This window comes from Benincasa hispida, chromosome 4 (assembly GCF_027475165.1).
Source record: "Benincasa hispida cultivar pf3 chromosome 4, pf3_genome.v1.1, whole genome shotgun sequence".
Lineage (NCBI taxonomy): Eukaryota > Viridiplantae > Streptophyta > Magnoliopsida > Cucurbitales > Cucurbitaceae > Benincasa > Benincasa hispida.
Window position 1 is genome coordinate 1399638 of NC_143481.1, and position 19950 is coordinate 1419587.

At 33.8% G+C, this 19950-nt stretch overlaps 2 protein-coding genes across 6 annotated transcripts; one reads left to right on the forward strand and one right to left on the reverse strand.

Annotated features, from left to right (window-relative positions):
• Positions 1 to 10802: 10802 nt before the first annotated feature.
• On the forward strand, positions 10803 to 13574 carry LOC120075528 (eukaryotic translation initiation factor 5A-4-like). The gene is made up of 5 exons (XM_039029010.2): positions 10803 to 11036; positions 12278 to 12400; positions 12544 to 12600; positions 13110 to 13184; positions 13287 to 13574. The coding sequence occupies exons 1-5, from the start codon at positions 10914 to 10916 to the stop codon at positions 13389 to 13391; spliced, it is 483 nt and encodes a 160-aa protein (XP_038884938.1). The 5' UTR covers positions 10803 to 10913; the 3' UTR covers positions 13392 to 13574.
• A 137-nt stretch (positions 13575 to 13711) lies between these two features.
• Positions 13712 to 19175, reverse strand: ENP (Phototropic-responsive NPH3 family protein). 5 transcript variants are annotated; one of them, XM_039029009.2, is made up of 5 exons: positions 19033 to 19175; positions 18065 to 18360; positions 16415 to 16484; positions 14911 to 16089; positions 13712 to 14430 (listed from the first exon to the last, which is right to left on the reverse strand). In XM_039029009.2, the coding sequence occupies exons 2-5, from the start codon at positions 18124 to 18126 to the stop codon at positions 13900 to 13902; spliced, it is 1842 nt and encodes a 613-aa protein (XP_038884937.1). In that variant the 5' UTR covers positions 18127 to 18360; positions 19033 to 19175; the 3' UTR covers positions 13712 to 13899. The 5 variants fall into 5 exon arrangements, with proteins under 5 accessions (XP_038884937.1, XP_038884934.1, XP_038884936.1 ...); XM_039029006.2 differs by having other exon boundaries at positions 18752 to 19146; XM_039029008.2 differs by having other exon boundaries at positions 18774 to 19103.
• Positions 19176 to 19950: the final 775 nt, after the last annotated feature.

Genomic DNA, 19950 nt, shown 5'->3' on the forward strand with positions numbered 1-19950 from the left:
ATCATCGTTTACCTTCATCGTTTATTTATCAAAGGCGATCGCATACTCAATCGTGTAGCCTAGAGATAGAATGCATGTAGTAACCCACCGAGAGGTGTGCATTGTGCGAGTATAGTGAGTTAATCTTCTTTGCTTGGTGAGAGGCTGTAGCAACGCTTGTCTATGGGTTGTTGCAATGCTTGTCTATAAGTTAATTAGCCGCATCTAACTGCCTGAGAAGGTAAGAGGTGGAACGCACTAAAGCAAAGTGTGCATTGTGCTTAGAGATAGGTACAGTCTTATGTTCGACGCAACCATGCACTATAGAGATATAGTCATGCGGCTGACCACCAAGAGGTGTGCGATGCGTTAGTGTGACGAGCTGGGATTACTCGAGCGATTTAAGATAATAAACATTACTATACGTTAATAGTTGTTGCATATCTACCAATTCTCATCGCAAGTCTTCCATCACTCAATCTATTTAGTTAGGAATAGGAGTAGTGAGTAATCCATTAACTTCTTCTTTTTACTTTTATTCATCGCCTCAAACGCATTACTTCACAAGTATTATTCAGTTACAAGTCCCTGTGTTCGACCTCGGATCTCCCGAGAAACTTGTGTTCTCATTATACTTGGCGAGAAGGCAAGAAAACTTGTGATAAGAATGCATGGTCATTGCATACTAGACTAACGCATACTTTTCTTTCCAAACGCATGACCTCCGACGCATGGGTACAAACGCATAGCATAAGACATGCATCATACATAATTACGTCATCCACATTTTTTCTTGAACAAGTTTTTAGCACCGCTGCCGAGGATCGAACCCGGGTCACCCGCGTGACAGGTGAAAATACTTAACTAGTACTACAACGACACCCTAAACTTAGAATCATGCTTGTCCACAAGCATGCATTATACTCAAGAAATTCTTAACTCACCTTCTGACGTTCCTTTACGATGACCAGCCTCTCAGAATATAATTTACTCGTACCTCTAACCATGGCAACAATGCTCTCCTCCACTTCGGCTGCTTCTTCAAAGTGATTTTTTCTAAGTTTAAATTTGATAAGCCTTTGCTCAAAAACTTTTTATTCATTCTCCGCAACTTTGCGTTCAGCTCTTGAGAATGCGTTCGTTCAAAACAATTCAAGACTATGCGATTACTTGTTTGAATGCTATATTGAACCTGGTTACGCTCTTCGTTTGGCTTACCCCCACGTGTGTCATGTGGGCATCCAACTTCGGTTGCGTTTTATATTCAACTCAACTCATGTCTTGCTTAATTTGGCTTGCGCCAGACAGAGGAGTTGCGCATATGCGTTGATCCTGGCAACTTACCTTCATTTTGGCTTGCCCCCACGGGTGTCATGCGGATATCCAACTACGGGTAAGTGCCTTTCACAACTTAGCTCTCTCCATCATTGCATATGGGAATATAGAAAGTAAAGAAGAAAAGGCATGACCAGAAGAATTGTGTGAAATAAGTCAATTTATCCAGTTGAGGCATTCTTGATTAAGAAAAAATGATTCCCTCTCAACCTGGGTTTCCCCATTGCGTTGACAGTGGAGTTGTTATTTTTCATTTTTTTTAAAGAAGAAGATGATCGCAATGTAATGAACACAATTCTCCAGGATCGCTACCACCCCCAAACTTAGAAGTTGGCAGCGCTCTCGCCGCAAAGCTAAAGACAAAATTAACAGGAATGCGGTAACAAATGTTTGAACAAAGGTTTGCACAAAATAAAACTTAAACTGTCAAAATTTGAAGAAGCTACTAAAGTGTGGTGAGCTATGCAACTTTTAGTTAGAAGATGTAGTGAGTTAGAATTGTAAGTATCATGAATGCTAATTTATCAACGCATAAGAAAGCAAGCAGGCAAAGAAGAATTTCAAAGGGATAACGCATAAAAGATAACAAGAAAGGACCTATGAGCAGAATATAAATTTCGTCAATACTTAGGATTCATATGGTGAAATAGCCATACGTTGAATGAAGAGAAAATTCTTCTTCCGAACCATCGCACCGAGTGAAATTATTAACGCACCTATGAAGAGCTAACACAAATTCATCTAAGAAAGCAGTCGTAAATCCAAAATGACAATATTCAAATAAATAAACTAAAGTTAACTAGGAAAGCAAAGTAAAGATAAAGTAGAAGACGTCCTTGAAAAAATTGGAGTGAAACCACTGCAAGGAGTCTTCCATGCAGGAGATTGATCTCAACTGCTTAGGTCAAAGAACTCGTTGTCCTGACCATTGGAGCTTCCAGCAATTGTTGGACGCATGTTGACTGACAAGCACTTAAGACTGCTTCCAGCTCATGCGACAGATAGCCTTTCTATCTCAGGGTCAACATTTACTTTCGACGTATCGCCTACACTTCAAATATTGTTTGCAACTTGGTCACAAAATCTACAATTCGCCCAAGACTAAAAGGGGTGCCTACGAAAACACAAAACTTAACAAACTATTAGCTGCCAACTCCCCGGTAACGACACCAAAAACTTGTACAAGGAAAAATTTGGATGATGTAATTATGTATGATGCATGTCTTATGCTATGCATTTGTACCGATGCGTCGGAGGTCATGCGTTTGGAAAGAAAAGTATGCGTTAGTCTAGTATGCAATGACCATGCGTTTCTATCACAAGTTTTCTTGCCTTCTCGCCAAGTATAACGAGAATGAAAGTTTCTCGGGAGATCTGAGGTCGAACACAGGGACTTGTAACTCAATAATGCTTGTAAAGCAATGCGTTTGAGGCGGTGAATAAAAGTAAAAAGAAGAAGTTAATGGATTACTCACTACTCCTACTCCTAACAAAACAGATTAAGCGATGGAAGACTTGCGATGAGAATTGGTAGATATGCAACAACTGTTAACGCATAGTAATGTTTATTATCTTAAATCACTCGAGTAATCCCAGCTCGTCACACTAACTTATCACACACCTCTCGGTGGTCAACCGCATGACTATATCTCTATAACGCATGGTTGCGTCGAGCATAAGATCGTACCTATTTCTAGGAACAATGCATACTTTGCTTTAGTATGTTTCACCTCTTACCTTCTCAGGCAGTTAGATGCGGCTTATTAACTTATAGACAAGCATTACAATAGCTCATAGACAAGCGTTGCTACAGCCTCTCACCAAGTAAAGAAGATTAACTCATTATACTCACACAATGCACACCTCTCGGTGGGTTGCTACATGCGTCCTATCTCTAGGCTACACGATTGAGTATGCGATCGCCTTTGATAAATAAACGATGATAAAGATAAAGAGGATGAAGAAAATGGTGTTGAAGGAATTTAGAAATGCATTGATTACAAAAATATAAGAATCTTAAGCCCAAAATGCAATACAATACAAAGATCAAAAAGAAAATGTAAGGCTATGCGTAAGGCTGTTGGTGGTCCCATGGATGGATGATGGAGACGTCTCTCTCAAGCTCTAACTCCGACGAAAGCTCCAGTCGTCACTCGGAATGGGTTGTGAAGGTGAAGAATCCTCAAATAAAATCTCGCTCATGCTCTCATCTGTGATCGCAAACCTCTGCCTTAAGGCAGAAGCTCGGATGCCTTGAAATGAAGGTCCAATGAGCTATTTATAGAGTTTAAATGCTGACAGCAATCATTATTGCGTTATGTCTCACTGCTGCCTTTGTCGCAGTATGGGCAATGTCACATCATCTTACCTTGTTGATACTCCCAAAGTATGCGTTCGAGCTTGATTCAACTGAATTATCAATGCATTCCACCCATCTTGCGATCACCCTTCTATTTATGGTTATCACTCTGTGGCCACAATCTCCAAGTGATGAACGCATTCGGTTGATTGCCGCAACATCTATGCGATTGACGCATTTGGTTGATCACCGCAATCTCCAAGCGATAGATGCATGCGATCACTGCATGCGTTCGTTTATGCGATAGCTCGACTTTCACCGAATGCAATTGTCTTTGCGGTCGCCTGGCTTCAGCGCATGCGTTTGATTTTGCGATTGCTTATTTCCAGTGCATGCGTTTGATTCCTGCGATAGCTACAAAAATAGACACTTTGGCATGGAATAACGCATAATATTGAGGTTAGTGAGGATTTAGGTGCTGATCGATGCAAAACTCAATTTTTCACAAATTTTAAGTATTATCACTGCATTTGCTACTTGTTAGCCTTCATAATTCTAAATAAAAGGCTTATAATAACTGGCATTTCTGTCAGTTATCATTGGTCTCAAATTTATTAATCATCAATTTAAATTAATGATGTAACACTTTGTAATTGACCTAAATTTCCCAATCAACACCCACGAACAAGGATTTAGTTTAAAAAATATAGTATTTTTTTAAACTATTGACAAAAATGGGGTATATGAGAAAGTGTTTTTAAAAATAGGTGGGTATTGAAACTATTGACAAAAGTAGGGTAGTGAAATCATGTACAGGGTATACGATTAACGTTTAATCCAGTCAGCACCACGTTGGCTAACTTGGTTGACCGGTCGCATGGAGACTCGTGGACCGGGTCCACGATTTATTTTTCTTTTTTTTAAAAAAAAATAGATTGACTAATTTTTTTTTTAATTGGAGATGTACAACAATATTAAGACTTTAGGAACGGGTCCAAAAATTTCTCATTATTAAACTTAATTATATATTTAATCTACAACGAAAACAAAATTATTTTGCACTTATATTTATAAAAAAAAAAAATGTCATGATATTAAAGAAGATTTACAATTAGTTCTTTAATTTGAAAATAAAAGTTTACATGAAATTTAAAAATGACCCCGCTGGATAAATCCGATTTGTGCAACCCAAGAAAACCTACCTGTTCAACGTAAGGAATAATGCGGTGATCAAATGGGATTGTATGTTGTGCAGATGTCTCCCTTCTCCGAAAACTCAAAACTACTGTTAAAGAACTATTCCATATCGATTATGAACAATGCGTATTTTGTTGATATAATTGTACAGGATTAAAAGGACCAGGCACCATTACCTAAGAAGTTCAAATTACATTACATAATAAAATCCTTCACATAAAAAGTACATAAAAATATACAATTACATGAAAAATAAATTCATTACACAAAAAGTACAATTAAATAAAATGAAACAATTACATAAAAAATACAAGTACATAAAAGATACAATTACATAAAAAAAATACAAGTACATAAAATATATAATTACATAAAAAAAAATATAAGTATATAAAAGATACACCTAATGACCCGAAGATGAAGTACCTAATGTACGTTGTGGACAAGTACGTTTGTTATATCTTTCTCTCTTGCAAATTGTACATCGAACTTTTTGGTTTGCCTCTCTCCAATCCATTTCATTATGAATGCGCATACTTTTTGGCCGACCCTATTCTCTTAGTAAGTCCGCATTTGGACGAACTTCTGTAAATGATAATTTTGGCCAATAATCTGGGTGTTCTATTGGATAGAAGCGACTTTCATAATATCGTTTGAAATTGGATAATTTGTAGCATTCATTAATAAATGGTCTATATGTCAAACGCATGTAATTACAAACTGCAATTCATGAGAGCATGGAATCTTGAATGACTGCCACTTATTACAAGAACATATTCCTTCTTTCAAGCTCAAAATTTAGGTATGTTGTCCTTTATTGGGAGTAATCATACTTATGCCAATTTGTACTTCAAAAGTTTAACTTTCTCTGTCAATAGATGTCACCGTATGCGCAGATGCTCGTTTTTCCCACCTCTTAAGTTTTCTCAGGGCATATTCTGTATACTCGTCCCCACGATCGAGTGCTTCACTAATTTCTTGTCTTTGACATTCAAAATATAATATTGTGCGATAAAATGTTAGCCTAATCAAAGAAGTAATTAGTAACATTCTAGCACCTTTAAAAACACCATTCATGCATTCAGCTGCATTGCTTGTCATCCACCCATAGCAGTACACACCATCATGTGATTGGGTCCATTTTTCCAAGTCAATATCTAAAAAATATTCAAGGCATTCAAGGTTCAATTGTTTCAATTCTTTCATGCACCAAATGAACTTGCACCTTTGGTGTTGATTTCCTGCATTAAACACCAAATCTTTTAGTTGCTTTATTTTATATTTCATATTAAAATTACTGGCAATATAGCAAAGACAATATCAATGGTATGCTCTAGGTTCACTCCAACCAATTTCCTTATTATTAATTGCAGCAATAATGCCTTTATGTCTATCAGAAATCAAGCAAATATCATCTCTTTAAGTAACATATTCACGCAATGTTCACAAAATCCATGACCAACTGGATGAATTTTCACCTTCAACAATAGCAAAAGCAAGGGAAAATATATGCCCGTTTGCATCAATAGATAAGACGGTCAATAATTTTACCTTAATATTTTTCGTAGAGCTGAGTTCCATCAATCTAGATTAATGACCTACAATGTTTGAACCTTTCTCCGAACGACCAAAAAACTTGACCAAAAATAATCGTACCTGGCACATCAGAAGGAAGGAAAAACCAATCTGTTCGTGTTTCTAGATTATAATGAACAAGAGCAATCAACCAATACGAAAGCTTTGAATATGATTTCTCTCAATCACCAAACACGGCAATCAACGCTTTTCCCTTGGCTTGCCACACCCATCTATATAATTAACATTATAGCAATGTTATTTTTTAATTTTCTTAGAGTAGGGTCATAGGTACCCCAGAATCAGCTCTAACCAAATTTTAAATTTCGATACTCATGAAATTTGAATCAAGTTGTGATTGATCTTGTGTCAATTCTAAAAACAAACATGAGTATTCTCCTTGAAATTTGTTGATTTCAAACATCCCATGAGTTTTACGTCGACATGCCTGTAACCTCCAATCACAACCATCACTCCATGATTTACATCTTATATATCAAATATCTTGATTTGATTCCACTACAATAATCCGTAGTGTTCTGTCACACAATATTTTTTTTATAGCAAGCTGTAAATCTTCTTTAGTATTAAACAACATTTCTTTCTATGTTAAACTACAATTATCTATACCTATACTCCTTTCCTCCAAAGTATACCCTAGTTCACATGTTGAATTTGTAATTTTCCAATCTATTTGGGTGAACATATCCCACTGTACCAACTCAAAATCATGTTCCCCACTACTATCGTTTCCAAATAATTCATCAACTTCAACATCAATATCACTGTCTCCATCATTTTCAAGTTCAAGAATAACTAAATTTTTAGGACGCATGACATATTTATTATGATTTTTTCAATCAAAAAATATGTTAATATGTCAATCCAACAAAATCCAATTTCTAAGTTCAACATATAAGATCTAAATATATACATTTAAATACGCTCAAATCTAAGATTCATAAACTATACATTTAAATCAACCTAAATAAAAACAAAATAATATATCCATGAATCATACATTTAATTCAGCTCAAATGCAAACAAAATAATATATATATATATATATATATATATATAAAAACCAACCTTCATTTTTATAAACATATACATATATTTCTAGATTCAACCCAACAAATACATCATCATCCAACAAATTAATCATAAAAAAAATAGCCCAATAAAATCCAATTTCTAAGTTCAACATATATCCAAAAATAAATCATAGATCCATAAACTACACATTAAGTTCAGCCCATTTCCAAACAAAATGATATATATATATATATAAAGATTATATATTGGAAAACAATGTAGGGAAAAAAATTTACCACAGTCAAAGAAAATCAAAGGAAGACAAACGGTTTAATGGAGAAGGAGGAAGACGGACGATCTAATGGAGAATGAGGAAGATCGAAGTTTTCAGACGATGTTTGGACAATGTTTAGACGGACGGTTAAATTTTCGAATATATTGGAAGGTTTTCGGGCGATGTTTGGAGGGAGAAAGATGGAGGAAAACGGAGGAATAAACTTTCGGATGAGGAAGAAGAAGGGTCGCACGGCAGTTTAATGGAGAAGGAAGTCGTGTACCCGGTACACGACCTAAGGTAATCGTGTATCGAGTACACAATTACCTCAGTCAACGTTGCATGACTGTCACATTGACAGTCGCGTGCCAGATCATAGGCACTCTTGTATCGGGTACACGGTACACGATTTAGAGCTAATCGTGTACCTGATACACGATCAATTTAAAAAACCTATTTTTGTCAATCTTTTCAATCCTACCCTATTTTTGTTAATATATATTAAAATAACATTATTTAAAAAAATCAATAATTAATATATTTACTATCTCTCTTGAGGTTGGAGACTCAAACTCCCCTACCCTACACTAAGAAAACAAATAATCTTTAACAAGTTACAAATTTTCAAAGGTTTATAAAACTACAATGATTTTTATCAACAATATATAACGACTTTATTAAATTTTTAGGTTGATTAATCAATCTCTCATACTTGGTGGCAAATCGAGGATTTCATGTCACAGGGCACAAATTTGTATAAAGTTAGAAATTTAGTCGATGAACTTTTATATTCGTGTTTATACCCCACATGTTTTTGTGTCTAATAAATTTCTAAAATTTCAATTATGTTTTCAATAGGTATCTTGCAGATATAAAAATTGTTAAAAATTAAATGTTATATTTATAGATCTTATTAGACTATGTATGTATCAATTATAAATTTAAAATTTTAGGTCTTAAATTAGACATAAAATTAAATTTTAGGTCCATAAAACAATTAGGCTGTAAAAATTTGAATATATTTGCAACCTATTAGATACAAATTGTTAAGACTTTTTAAAATTATACACAAAATTTAAACTAAAAATTATTTGTTACAATTTTAAAATTTAGACCAAATTTATAATTTAACATTCATATAAATAATTTTAAATGTGTTGATATATTATATCTAGTTTAAGTAAACATCGTTTAGGTTAAAGATACCCTTTTGGTACTTTAAAGTTTGAACTTTAATTCAAGTATATTTTAAATGTACAATTTTAGTTCATGTAATTTAAATAAATCTTACGTTAGTACTTATAACTAATTTATTATAGATTTTTATTCAAAAAAGTCTTTTGTTATCTATTAGAATTTTCATTAAATGTTGAAACCTATTCTCATATTTAACCATTTTTGATAAAAAATTAACTTTAAAAACTAAATTTAAGATTTATTAAAAAAATGGGAACTAAAATTGAATATATGAAAATACATACAAAGAAAGTACAGAGACCAATATTGAACAAACTTAAAACTTCAAAGTATAGAGATAATATGACATTTAAACCTATTAATTGCAAAATTATATATAAAAAAGTTGTAATTTAAAAATTGATAATTAAGATAAAGGAGATTTTCAAAGATAGAAAAACAAGAGAAATTATTTACTCAAAATAGCAAAAGTTTAATCTTTTTTTTATAGAGGCCGATAGAAGTGTAAGTGATAGAAATCTATCACTGATGATGCCAATAGAAGTCTATCAATTCTTTTTGTGCTAATTCTGTAAATTGTAAGTTTTTAGGTTGTTTGCATAAAAAAAATTATATTTTTGTTGAAATTAAAATTTGGAAAATTTGTCCCAACAGTTTTTTTTAAGTCTTGGTTTAAATCAAAGTTTGAAATTAACAAGATAAATAAATCATCAAAATAAATAAATAAATAAGATATTATTATCACGAAATTGAAAAAAATTATATTTTGATTTAATTTGAAGTTTATAAATAGGAAATAACCAAATTATTCCATAAAAAGTTTTTAAAAAAATAAGAAAGAATTATCACAAAATATAAAAACAAATCTTGAACTAAACTAAAGTTTAAAATTAGGAAGATAATCAAATCATTAAAAAAAATTAAAAAAAAATCACATTTGATCTATAACTAACATCTTCTTGACATTAAATAAATATTTTTTTTTAAAAAATCATATTTTATCTCTAACTAATATTTCAAATAAAGGAAAAATATTTTTTTTTAAAAAAAACAGATTTTATCTTTAGTTAATATCTATTTAACTTTTTAAAAGAAAAATATTTTTTAAAAAAATTACAATTTATATCTAGCTAATATATACTTCACTTTCTTTTAAAAATCACATTTTTTAAACTCAAAATATTTTATCTTTTTAAATTTTTTCTTATCATTTAACGTAATTTGTGTTTTTTTGTTAACGTTTGTGTGAGATTGATTTAGATTGTAGTTATTTCAACTTATACATTATATTGTGTGAGATTGATTTAGATTGTAGTTATTTCAACTTATACATTATATTTTATTTTCAAGGTTATGAGACACGTTGCACATAGTTCCGACTAACAATGTATAAATACATATATTAAAAAACCTTTTTTCTTGGCAAATATTTTAAGGTTAAAAAAATATAGATATTGATACTATATATTTTTCTAATAATTTTGACTACGACTTAGATAAGATAGAAAGACTGACCAACATGTTACATATTCATTCTTATTTCATTTAATTGTCAATCCATCTAAGATTTCTTTTTAACTAATCTAATCTTTTCCGAGTTTTAAAAATGTAAAATTTCAAGTAGAAACAATTTTTTTAAAGTTTTAAAATTTTGAAAATAATTAGAAAATCTGCACTATTTTTCATAGAAAATGTCAAAAATAAAAATAAAATTATAATCAATTAGGCTTAAAGATATGTAATCTAAATTTTAGGAACACAATTAAAAAGGGAATTAGACGTTTAAAGAATAAATAGAATAGAAGCAGGATTCAAATTCATAGACTGATTTTATTCTTTAACAAAATCTTTTTTTGAAAAAAGAGATCATATATTTTTAAATTATATATATATATATATATATATATATATATATATATATATCCACCATATCTAATATCATTCTAATTTCAAAATATAAATTAATAATTTTCAGCAAATTGTTCTCCATCTTCTTCTTGTTGGTTGTACCCAAAATCTTCAATGTCGGACGAAGAGCATCATTTTGAGTCGAAGGCCGACGCCGGAGCCTCCAAGACCTTCCCTCAGCAGGCCGGAACCATCCGCAAGAATGGTTACATTGTCATCAAGGGCCGTCCCTGCAAGGTAAAACCCATTATAGTCTTCTCTCTTTTTTATTTCATCCGAGGAATTGATCTCCTCTGTTTTCTTTCTGTTTCTTTTTTCTCTGTATCCTCGATTGCTATGGTTTTACTTCTTAGATTAAATGGTGGCTTCGATTATTGTTGGGTTTTTTAGGGTTAAAATCAGGTTTTAATCACTGTTCTTGCTTGTTTGTTTTCAGTTGTTTCCTGCATTGCTTAGGAATTTGAAGATGTTTTCATTACTATTCTGTTGAGTTTTTTCTCCTATATCAGTTCAAGGCATTATTAGTTAGTTGCTTTCTGAGTTCTGCTGACTACAATTTTATAAGCTTATTCAATTAACATGCTGATTGGACAGTTCTTAAATAACATCCATAATTTGATTCTCAATCTCTAACAACAAGGGTTACTAAAGAATTTTTTATAATGAATGATCCAAATTTGGTTAGATTAATGTCAAATGACCCGGATTTTAAAAATAATGAAAACTAACGTTTTGCTTACGTGATAAAGCACCCTCCAATGTTAAAATTTTCCTTGGAGCCCATTAGCGGTCACATGTTTCGCACCCGTCATGAATCAATGAGACCCCAAATGCAATTTTAAGGAGTATTGCGATTCAAAATATCACCCTCCAATGTTAAAATTTTCCTTGGAGCCCATTAGCGGTCACATGTTTCGCACCCGTCATGAATCAATGAGACCCCAAATGCGATTTTAAGGAGTATTGCGATTCAAAAAAATACAAATTCTCATTCATGGTTGAAATCGCGTTCGGGATCTCATCAATTCGCAAATGGACAATTTAACATTAGTTAGTGATTTGTAACGTAAGCAAAAGATTATTTTCATTGTTTTTAGAGTCCGAGTTATTTGACATTAGTGTAACAAAATTTTGGTCCTCCATACAAAAATTTGTTACTAAATGTTATTTTGTTGTTACTATTACTTTTTATTTCATTTTATTTCTTTTGTTATTATTATCATTAATATGGTATTTTTACATTTGAATCACTGTTATTTGTTATGGATCTCTTCCATATTGCTAAATTAAAGGGGCCTCTTTCCATACATTATTAGCGCAGTAAAAAGATCAGACTCTAATTCTATTGATTTGTTCATTCAAGAGGCAGTGTTTGAGAAGTCTTCTTCATATGCTATGAAAGCAATGACCAATTCGTATAGCTGTGTAAAGCTTTGATCTTTATGTTATTTATTTTTAATGATATCATGTTAAAGTAGGTAGTTGAGGTTTCTACATCCAAGACTGGAAAGCATGGGCATGCTAAATGTCACTTTGTGGCAATTGATATCTTCACCGCCAAAAAACTTGAAGATATTGTTCCATCATCCCACAACTGTGATGTAAGTATCCCATTTGTCTTGTTTTCTTATCTTTTTTGACCTGCTACCAGTTTTCCTTCTTTTCCTTTGTGTGTATGTGCGTGTGTTTATAAATCAGGTTTGCATAGCTGCTCTGTGATGTAAGTGTACCATTCCCTCTGTAGGTTCCTGAGGTTACTCGTACCGATTATCAGCTTATTGACATATCTGAAGACGGATTTGTGAGTTTCTTTCTCATTATTTCATTTGAGTAGGCACATTTAGGTTAAAAATGATATTTCATCAGATATTTTGTGTTGAATCTAACTTGGGCATCATATTTCTTTAACTGTATACTGAATAGATCCATTTCTTACTGAAAATAATATACTTGAGAGAGATTTACCTGTACAAGAATATGATAAGTTCATATCTAACAGGAAGTAGTTTGATCTTTACTCTAGACACATCCTGGATGGTGTCTGCGTTTAGTTTAATAATTGAATGGTTAACAACAAAACATAAATCTAAGAATTGAAGGGATATGAACAAATAATTGACGAAGACTTATAGGTAAATAATTTTGAGCTTATGGTCATGACTTGTGATGGTAATTGGTTTTCAATAGGCTGTCAGCTTTCTCCACTGTATTCTGTGAGTCTGAAGCTTTAGTATTGTAGTTTACAACGTTGTGTTGGATTTTCTTTGATGCAAGCAATGATTGACCAACTGAAATCTGGTATGTTGTCAGGTGAGCCTCTTGACTGACAATGGAAGCACAAAGGATGATTTGAGGCTTCCTACTGATGAAAGTTTACTTGCTCAGGTAAGGCTCTGCACATACTGATTCTCCTAAATACACAATACATGTTTTGTGTTTTCTTGTTCGTTGTATTATCATTTCACGCACTTCATGCCACGGTTTCAGATTAAAGATGGATTTGCAGAAGGAAAGGACCTTGTTGTGAGTGTCATGTCAGCCATGGGAGAGGAACAAATCTGTGGCTTGAAGGATATTGGTCCAAAGAACTAACTTGCCCAACTCACAAGTTAACTAATATACTCCTTAAGTTATAGTTGAGAATATTTATTCTTGTTGAACTTTGGATGTGTTTTTTCCTTTTATATGAATTGGATGTTGTTTAGTATTTCTGAACAGATGGGTTTAGATTTTCAGTAGTAGAAAATATAGGGAGTTAAATTATTACTTGTCAAATTTTCCTTTCCTTCGTTGTCATTCTTTTAACCTATAATAGCTCTCCAAGCCATGGAAGTGAAAATATTTCCATTAGTTTTGAGCGCCCACTTGAATCCATCAGTAAAACTGAACAAGAGAATACAATCAAAAATCACTTTTGAATGAACATAGATTTTTTTATATAAAGCACAAGTACAATGATCTAACAGTTTCTACAGATGGCATTTAAATTTCTTGTCTTTTTTTTTCCCCTTTTTCTCAGGAAAGAAATTAATTCGAAAATCATTACAATATAACATCCTAGCACTTTCTACATTTTGGCTGCTACAGCTTTATCCATAATCTAAGATATTGAGTGCCTCCGCTGTCTTGTATATGAACCAGAAGACTTCATATCTCCAGGAACCACTGAAGTTGGACTCTGAGAACTCCCCGACGTTTCGGGACTCCGACTCTCCCCGTGCCCTTTACCCATGATCCATAACTTATCGAAAATTCTCCTCGACCTTGATGGCAACAGTTGCATACCACTTCTACTGTTCTTGCTGCTCTTCTTAGCTAACTTTTTTGTTTTCTGAATGTCTTCACTTATCTTCATGTGTCCCATATTGTGTTTGAGGGACTTGCAGCTGTCCAACTCCTTCGGACAATCTTCATCATTGCTTGTCATTACACTTGAAGAGTCTCGAGAGTTGTTTTGCGCTTCAACGCTAACTGAGGCTCTGACCTGTTCAAAGAAGAGAACTTGAACTACAACTCTAAGTGGGAGGCGTTCGTTCTGTGCAGCGTGCATCGATGTCTCTGTTGTAAGTTTCTTGACATCAATCAGACCACAGATCTTCCTCTTATCAGCTTTTGTCAAACTTGGGTGAATCTGAAAACAATTAAAGAACGACATATTACGCTCAAATATAGTATTCTCTATTGTCTACAACAAAGCTCACTCATCAGAACTTTCATTACTAAACAGTCTCTTCAATATCTCTCATCACTCCTCTTTGTTTTTCTGTCCAATTTGCTGTACTAAGCAAGCATTTGAGACCAAATGTAAATAAATTAAGCAGCGGTTTCAAATGGTATGCAGTGGACTGACTTCCAAAATAGCAAACATCCATATATGCGTACTATTTTTTAGAGTGAATACTAAATAAAAAAAAAAACATGATCAGATGAGAAAAAAGTATGCAAGTCATCGTCCTAAATGAACTACTTGGGACGATAGATACTAAATAAAGAACATGGTCAGATGAGAAACTGCAGATAAGTTCAAAATAGTTTTGAGAGGGCCACACTAAACCATTTTAACTACTTAATACCACAAAATAAATGGTCATGAAAACTCTACAATGCATACCTTAAGATAAATGTCAATTGCTTTATATAATCTATCATGTATTGGCCTCGCAAATTCAGGAATCGACTGTGACAAGTCGATGAAACTAGCAAGTGAGAGATTTGGGTCATCTGCAATTTCAGCAAGATACTCGTCCATCAGTCTAGCTACATTCAATGAGGACCCATGCCCGAGTAAAAGATTTTCAGTCCCTTTCTCACTCCTCTCGATAACATCAGTATTTCGGTTGAACTTTTGATGAACAAAATACTGAGTCACAATCCTATAGACCAATTCAACATCATATCTTGTAACTTGGGGAGATTGTGCAAGAATCAATAAATCTTTTACTGAAGCCTCATGCAGCTTCAAGCCAACTCTCTTCACCAAATCCTCCCTCATTGCATCATCAGCTCCAACCAAAATGGCAACCTTCATGAGTTTGAGCAAGAAACTGCATGAGCAACCTACGTTTCTGTCAGATGGCAACAAGCAAATGATTGTTTCGATGAGTGATCTGTTCCTCTTAATATGGGCATCAGAGGCCAAAGCATTTACAGTGTCTGGTAACCATCTAACAGCATAAGTTTTAAGTGCCTCCCCAATGACAGAACCATCCATTCTTCCCTTTGATTTCACAGCAATCATAACACGCCTATACAGATCAATTTCTAGCTCACAAACATCTTCAACCCACCAATCAGTTGGTACAGAGTCCATTTTCTTTTGGTACTTGATTCCATCTTCTACAATTCTATCCACCTCTGCCAGTTTCCTGTTATATGTGTAAGACCATGTGATATTTGCAGGGTCCACAGACGTTTTAGAGGCAATTGAATCAATACATCTCGCAACAATCTTCAAATCTTCAGACCAAGGAAGAAGAGATTTGGCTGTTTGAAGCACAATGATGGAGTCTTTCCAACTACGAAAGATGCTCGAGTTTAGGAACACCTCAATCTTAAATACAAGATTTCCTCTTTCAATGTCCTCTGTCATTTCAAGGAATTCAGCTGCACAACGAGCAGCCACTACATTATAGGCATTAAGAGTAACAGTCATTCCATAGCAAAACTTTGCACAGATTTCAAACGCCTTAGGTCCACCAGGAAAATCAATCAGATGAATTTCTTCAGAATTCTCCTCATTGGCTTTTGATACTAGTTTCTGCAAGCAATTGCTCTTGGACAACAGAGGAAACTGTAAACAAAAGAAACTCAAACTTCTAAGGTAACAAGATTAAGCTATTAAAATGCATTGCAAAGAAATTATTAATCTTGCAAACGCTCCTCATAGTACACGAAGACATCGTATAGTTTCAAGTATTAACTAACTGCTTTTTAGAAGAAGGCATGGAGAAGGTACTAGGCAGAAATCAAATATCATTAGAACCCTACAAAAACTTTCAAATTTCTAGATTAATCAAGAAATTGACTTGTGTGTTCAAGTTACATCGGTCTTGGTAATTGTCCAATAACAGAAACAAGAAAATTATCAACTTTTGACATAACAAAGAACATCATACCTTATGAGCGAGAAACTTTACTTCACCCACAAAAATGGTAACGTCGGTTGGCAATTCAGATGAGACATACCTGAATAAAGCAAGTCAAGGGACAAACAATAAAGACAAATCAGAGACACAAAATAGAATTTTGAATGATTGATAGTAACACAGGAGTCAGCCAAATAAAATTATTCCAACATAAAAACAATAAATCAAGCAAAACTGTGGGTAGCTACAATTACTTAATCAAACAATCACTGTACGGACGAGAATTCTTCCAACAACAGAATGCTTAATTTCTTCTACCATATCAATCAATTAAATGGGTGTTAAATTGCTATTATTGCATCGTAGATCGTGATTGCATGGTTACAAAGAAACAAGAATCCGCTGCACAAGAGAATAGAGTCCATGCATTGGTAAGACTTTTTCATTGATGCCAAGACAGTCAGATGACAAGAAAAGGACATGGCACTGAAAAAGAACATTTGGGTACCCCTCTGTTTGAGCGCTTAAATTATCCCAAAATACTAAAAGACGTAACAACACTGTCAAAATTTCAAAAGCAAACATGGAGTGAACTAACAAACTTCTTCCATCTAATTGAAAAAGGATACGGATATCATTACATACTAACAAAAACAAACAGACAAAACCATTAGTCTAGCTCCATCTTAGCATGACCACCTGACAAGGGAATGATCAACAAGGCACAGTGCACATGCAGGAGGCCATATGATAATAACAAGGTATTATTTTTCATGTAATCTAATTTGTCAGGCCATGTCTTATTAATTTATCCACTTAATCTTCGAATTTAATACCAATTTCATTATGATTAATGTTGATATGCTGATCAGATTCCAGTGGCCGCCACAACGTGACTGTCCTTTTTCACAAATGGTCGTAGAAGTGAAAAACTTTGAATTACTATCTAGTGGTTATTAGAACGCACGTAGATTTACGGGTTGTGGAGAAGCCATCCTAATGAATAATTTTATGCGTTCATTGTTAATATTTGAACCCAAGACTAAGAAAAGGGAATGGATTAATGAATGAAATCGATGGCTGACAATTGGTGCAGAGGCTTGAAGATGAAAGAGAAAGAGGGGTTAAGGATAACTCAAAGGAAAAAGATTACAAGGACCACGAACTCAACAAGAAGACGACAACATACGAGTGGACCACCACCTGATGTCGTGAAAAAGAACCCCAGTCACCTCCATCTTCGCTCGCAAAATTAAATATTGGCATCGAATCAATCAAATACAATGGAAACCCAGCAGAAAATTTTTATCTTATTGATCCAACTATTTAACACCCATACTTATTTTTCCTCTTAAAGCATATATTAGTTTACCAAAAAATGAGTAGTGGGTCAAGTCATCTGTGCATAGTTTCATGGAGATCACAAGTTCAATATTGAAAAGCAATCACTTAATTGCGAGAACTGACAGACAAGAAAACACACATTTAATGAATAAGAAAGACTTGGGATAAGGGAAGAAGAACAGTCAAGTGGAGAGAAATGAAACCAGAGAGAAAAACATTCGAGGCTTTGAGCTTGACATTACCACAATTTAAGAACGAAAGCGAAAGGCAGTCACGATTTGAGATTCTGAGTGCAGTGTGGAAGAATGAAACGAAGAATTTGAAGTAAGTACTCACCGAGTAGTTTTCCCATCAGATAGAAAGGCGTCTGGTTTTGATCCCAACTTCATGAACTTCATCTTCGATGATTATATCAAAAACAAAACGCTGCATAAAAACACAGACAAACAACTCTGTTTTCCTCTAAAAACTTCGTTCACGCCATCCAGCTCCTTCTTCTACTGGTAGCGAGTTATGGGACTTACCCAGTAGAGCAATGACTGGCCCAAAACAAATTCACTGAAAGAAAGCTCAAGCCTATACCGGAAACGGCGGATTTTCAGAGATTTCCTCCGTCAATAGCACGTTACTACCTGAGAAACATAATAAACATTTAGCCCGAGAGAAATGCTCAATTTAGACCAATGTCTTGGTTATCGTGTCCATCTATTAACTTCGAGGCATTATGATGACATTGCTGACGCTCAGTTAGAGCAAAACAAAGAGATTGTTTTCATTATTCACAAAAGAAAAAAAATCCCGGTTAGGGAAAATGAGTAAAACACCAAACTAGAAGAAAGAGAAGTTCCTCTGGCTAAGAACTTGCACAGAAAAAATGGCGTCAGGAGGAAGAGGAATGGGAAAGTGGATAGAATTATGTCGTTGGGTTCAAAATGGAATCGTCAGAAAACAAATAACAATCAATTGAAAAAAAAATTACAAGAACTAGTAGTAGTAGGCGAGTAGTAGCAGCAGCAGCATTACAGATAAAGAAAGAGAAAGAGACATCTTCTTCTTCTCTCTGTAATCGGAAAACCCCATCATAAATTACAGCCGCCTTTGCTTTTAATTCATCCTGATTCACTGAAGATCTTCAAAGGCGCAAATCTCAATGACTCTGTAAGCATCAAATTAACAACAATCTTTCCTCTCCGATTCCTTCTTCATTCCCATACTTCGCCAAGAAATCAGGCATTTGGAAATTTGGATGGAAATTAAAAGGAAATTTAGAAGAGAAGATTAGAGAAAGAAAATCGAGTTCGTACTTTGGGAATTTCTTCGCGCGTTCAAACTGAGCTCTGTTTTTAGTGTGTATGGCAGAATAGGGCACTGTAGTACAGAGCGTGGCTCAGCTTATGACGTTAAAGCACGCCAACTCCATATGGACGATTTTGCCCCTGTTCATTTTTGTTATTTGCCGCTTCTGTCCTTGTGGCGTTTCTTTATCACGCGCCTCTCGGGATTATTTTACCGTCTAACAACTTTTGACTTCTTGACTTATCTGCTTACGTGGCTGTCTTACGGCCAGCTAGGGAAATATTATTCTACGAACCTCGTTAGCAGATCTATTTCTGATAATCCAATTATAGCCTTCCACGTGTGACCTGATTTATTTTCACGTGAAATAATTATAACGTTAAATTCTTTTTTTAAATGGGTTGGTAAAAAGAAATAACTCCCTTGCTCAGCGCCGTAGTACCGTGCAGTTGATTGGGTTAATGTGGGTCCCACTCCCTTTCCAGGTGGAAATTCTTTTTTACAATTTGTTTATAACTATATAAATTACATAATTTCTTTTTTTTTTTAGTTTTATCAAAATCAACTAAAAATGAAAAATAATATTGAAACTCAAGGGAGTATATCAATTAACAGAATAGGATTTTCTCAGAAATCAATAAATAGATAAATTATAGAGTAGAATATCTAAATTTGTGGTAGTTGTTTTTTTAACTTTTCCAAAAATTTATAATTAATTGAAAAACCTTCCACCTTTTTTAGTTTAACATTGACGTGGAATCGAATCATCAATATTTATACAGAAATTAATATTTTTATTATGGTCAAATTAGCATAAGAGAGACATTTGAACTCACGATTAATATTATTGATATTTTGATTAGTTTTGTTATATTATTTCTAATTATGCCTGGTCAAAAAACTAATTTTTAAGCCATGATACAATT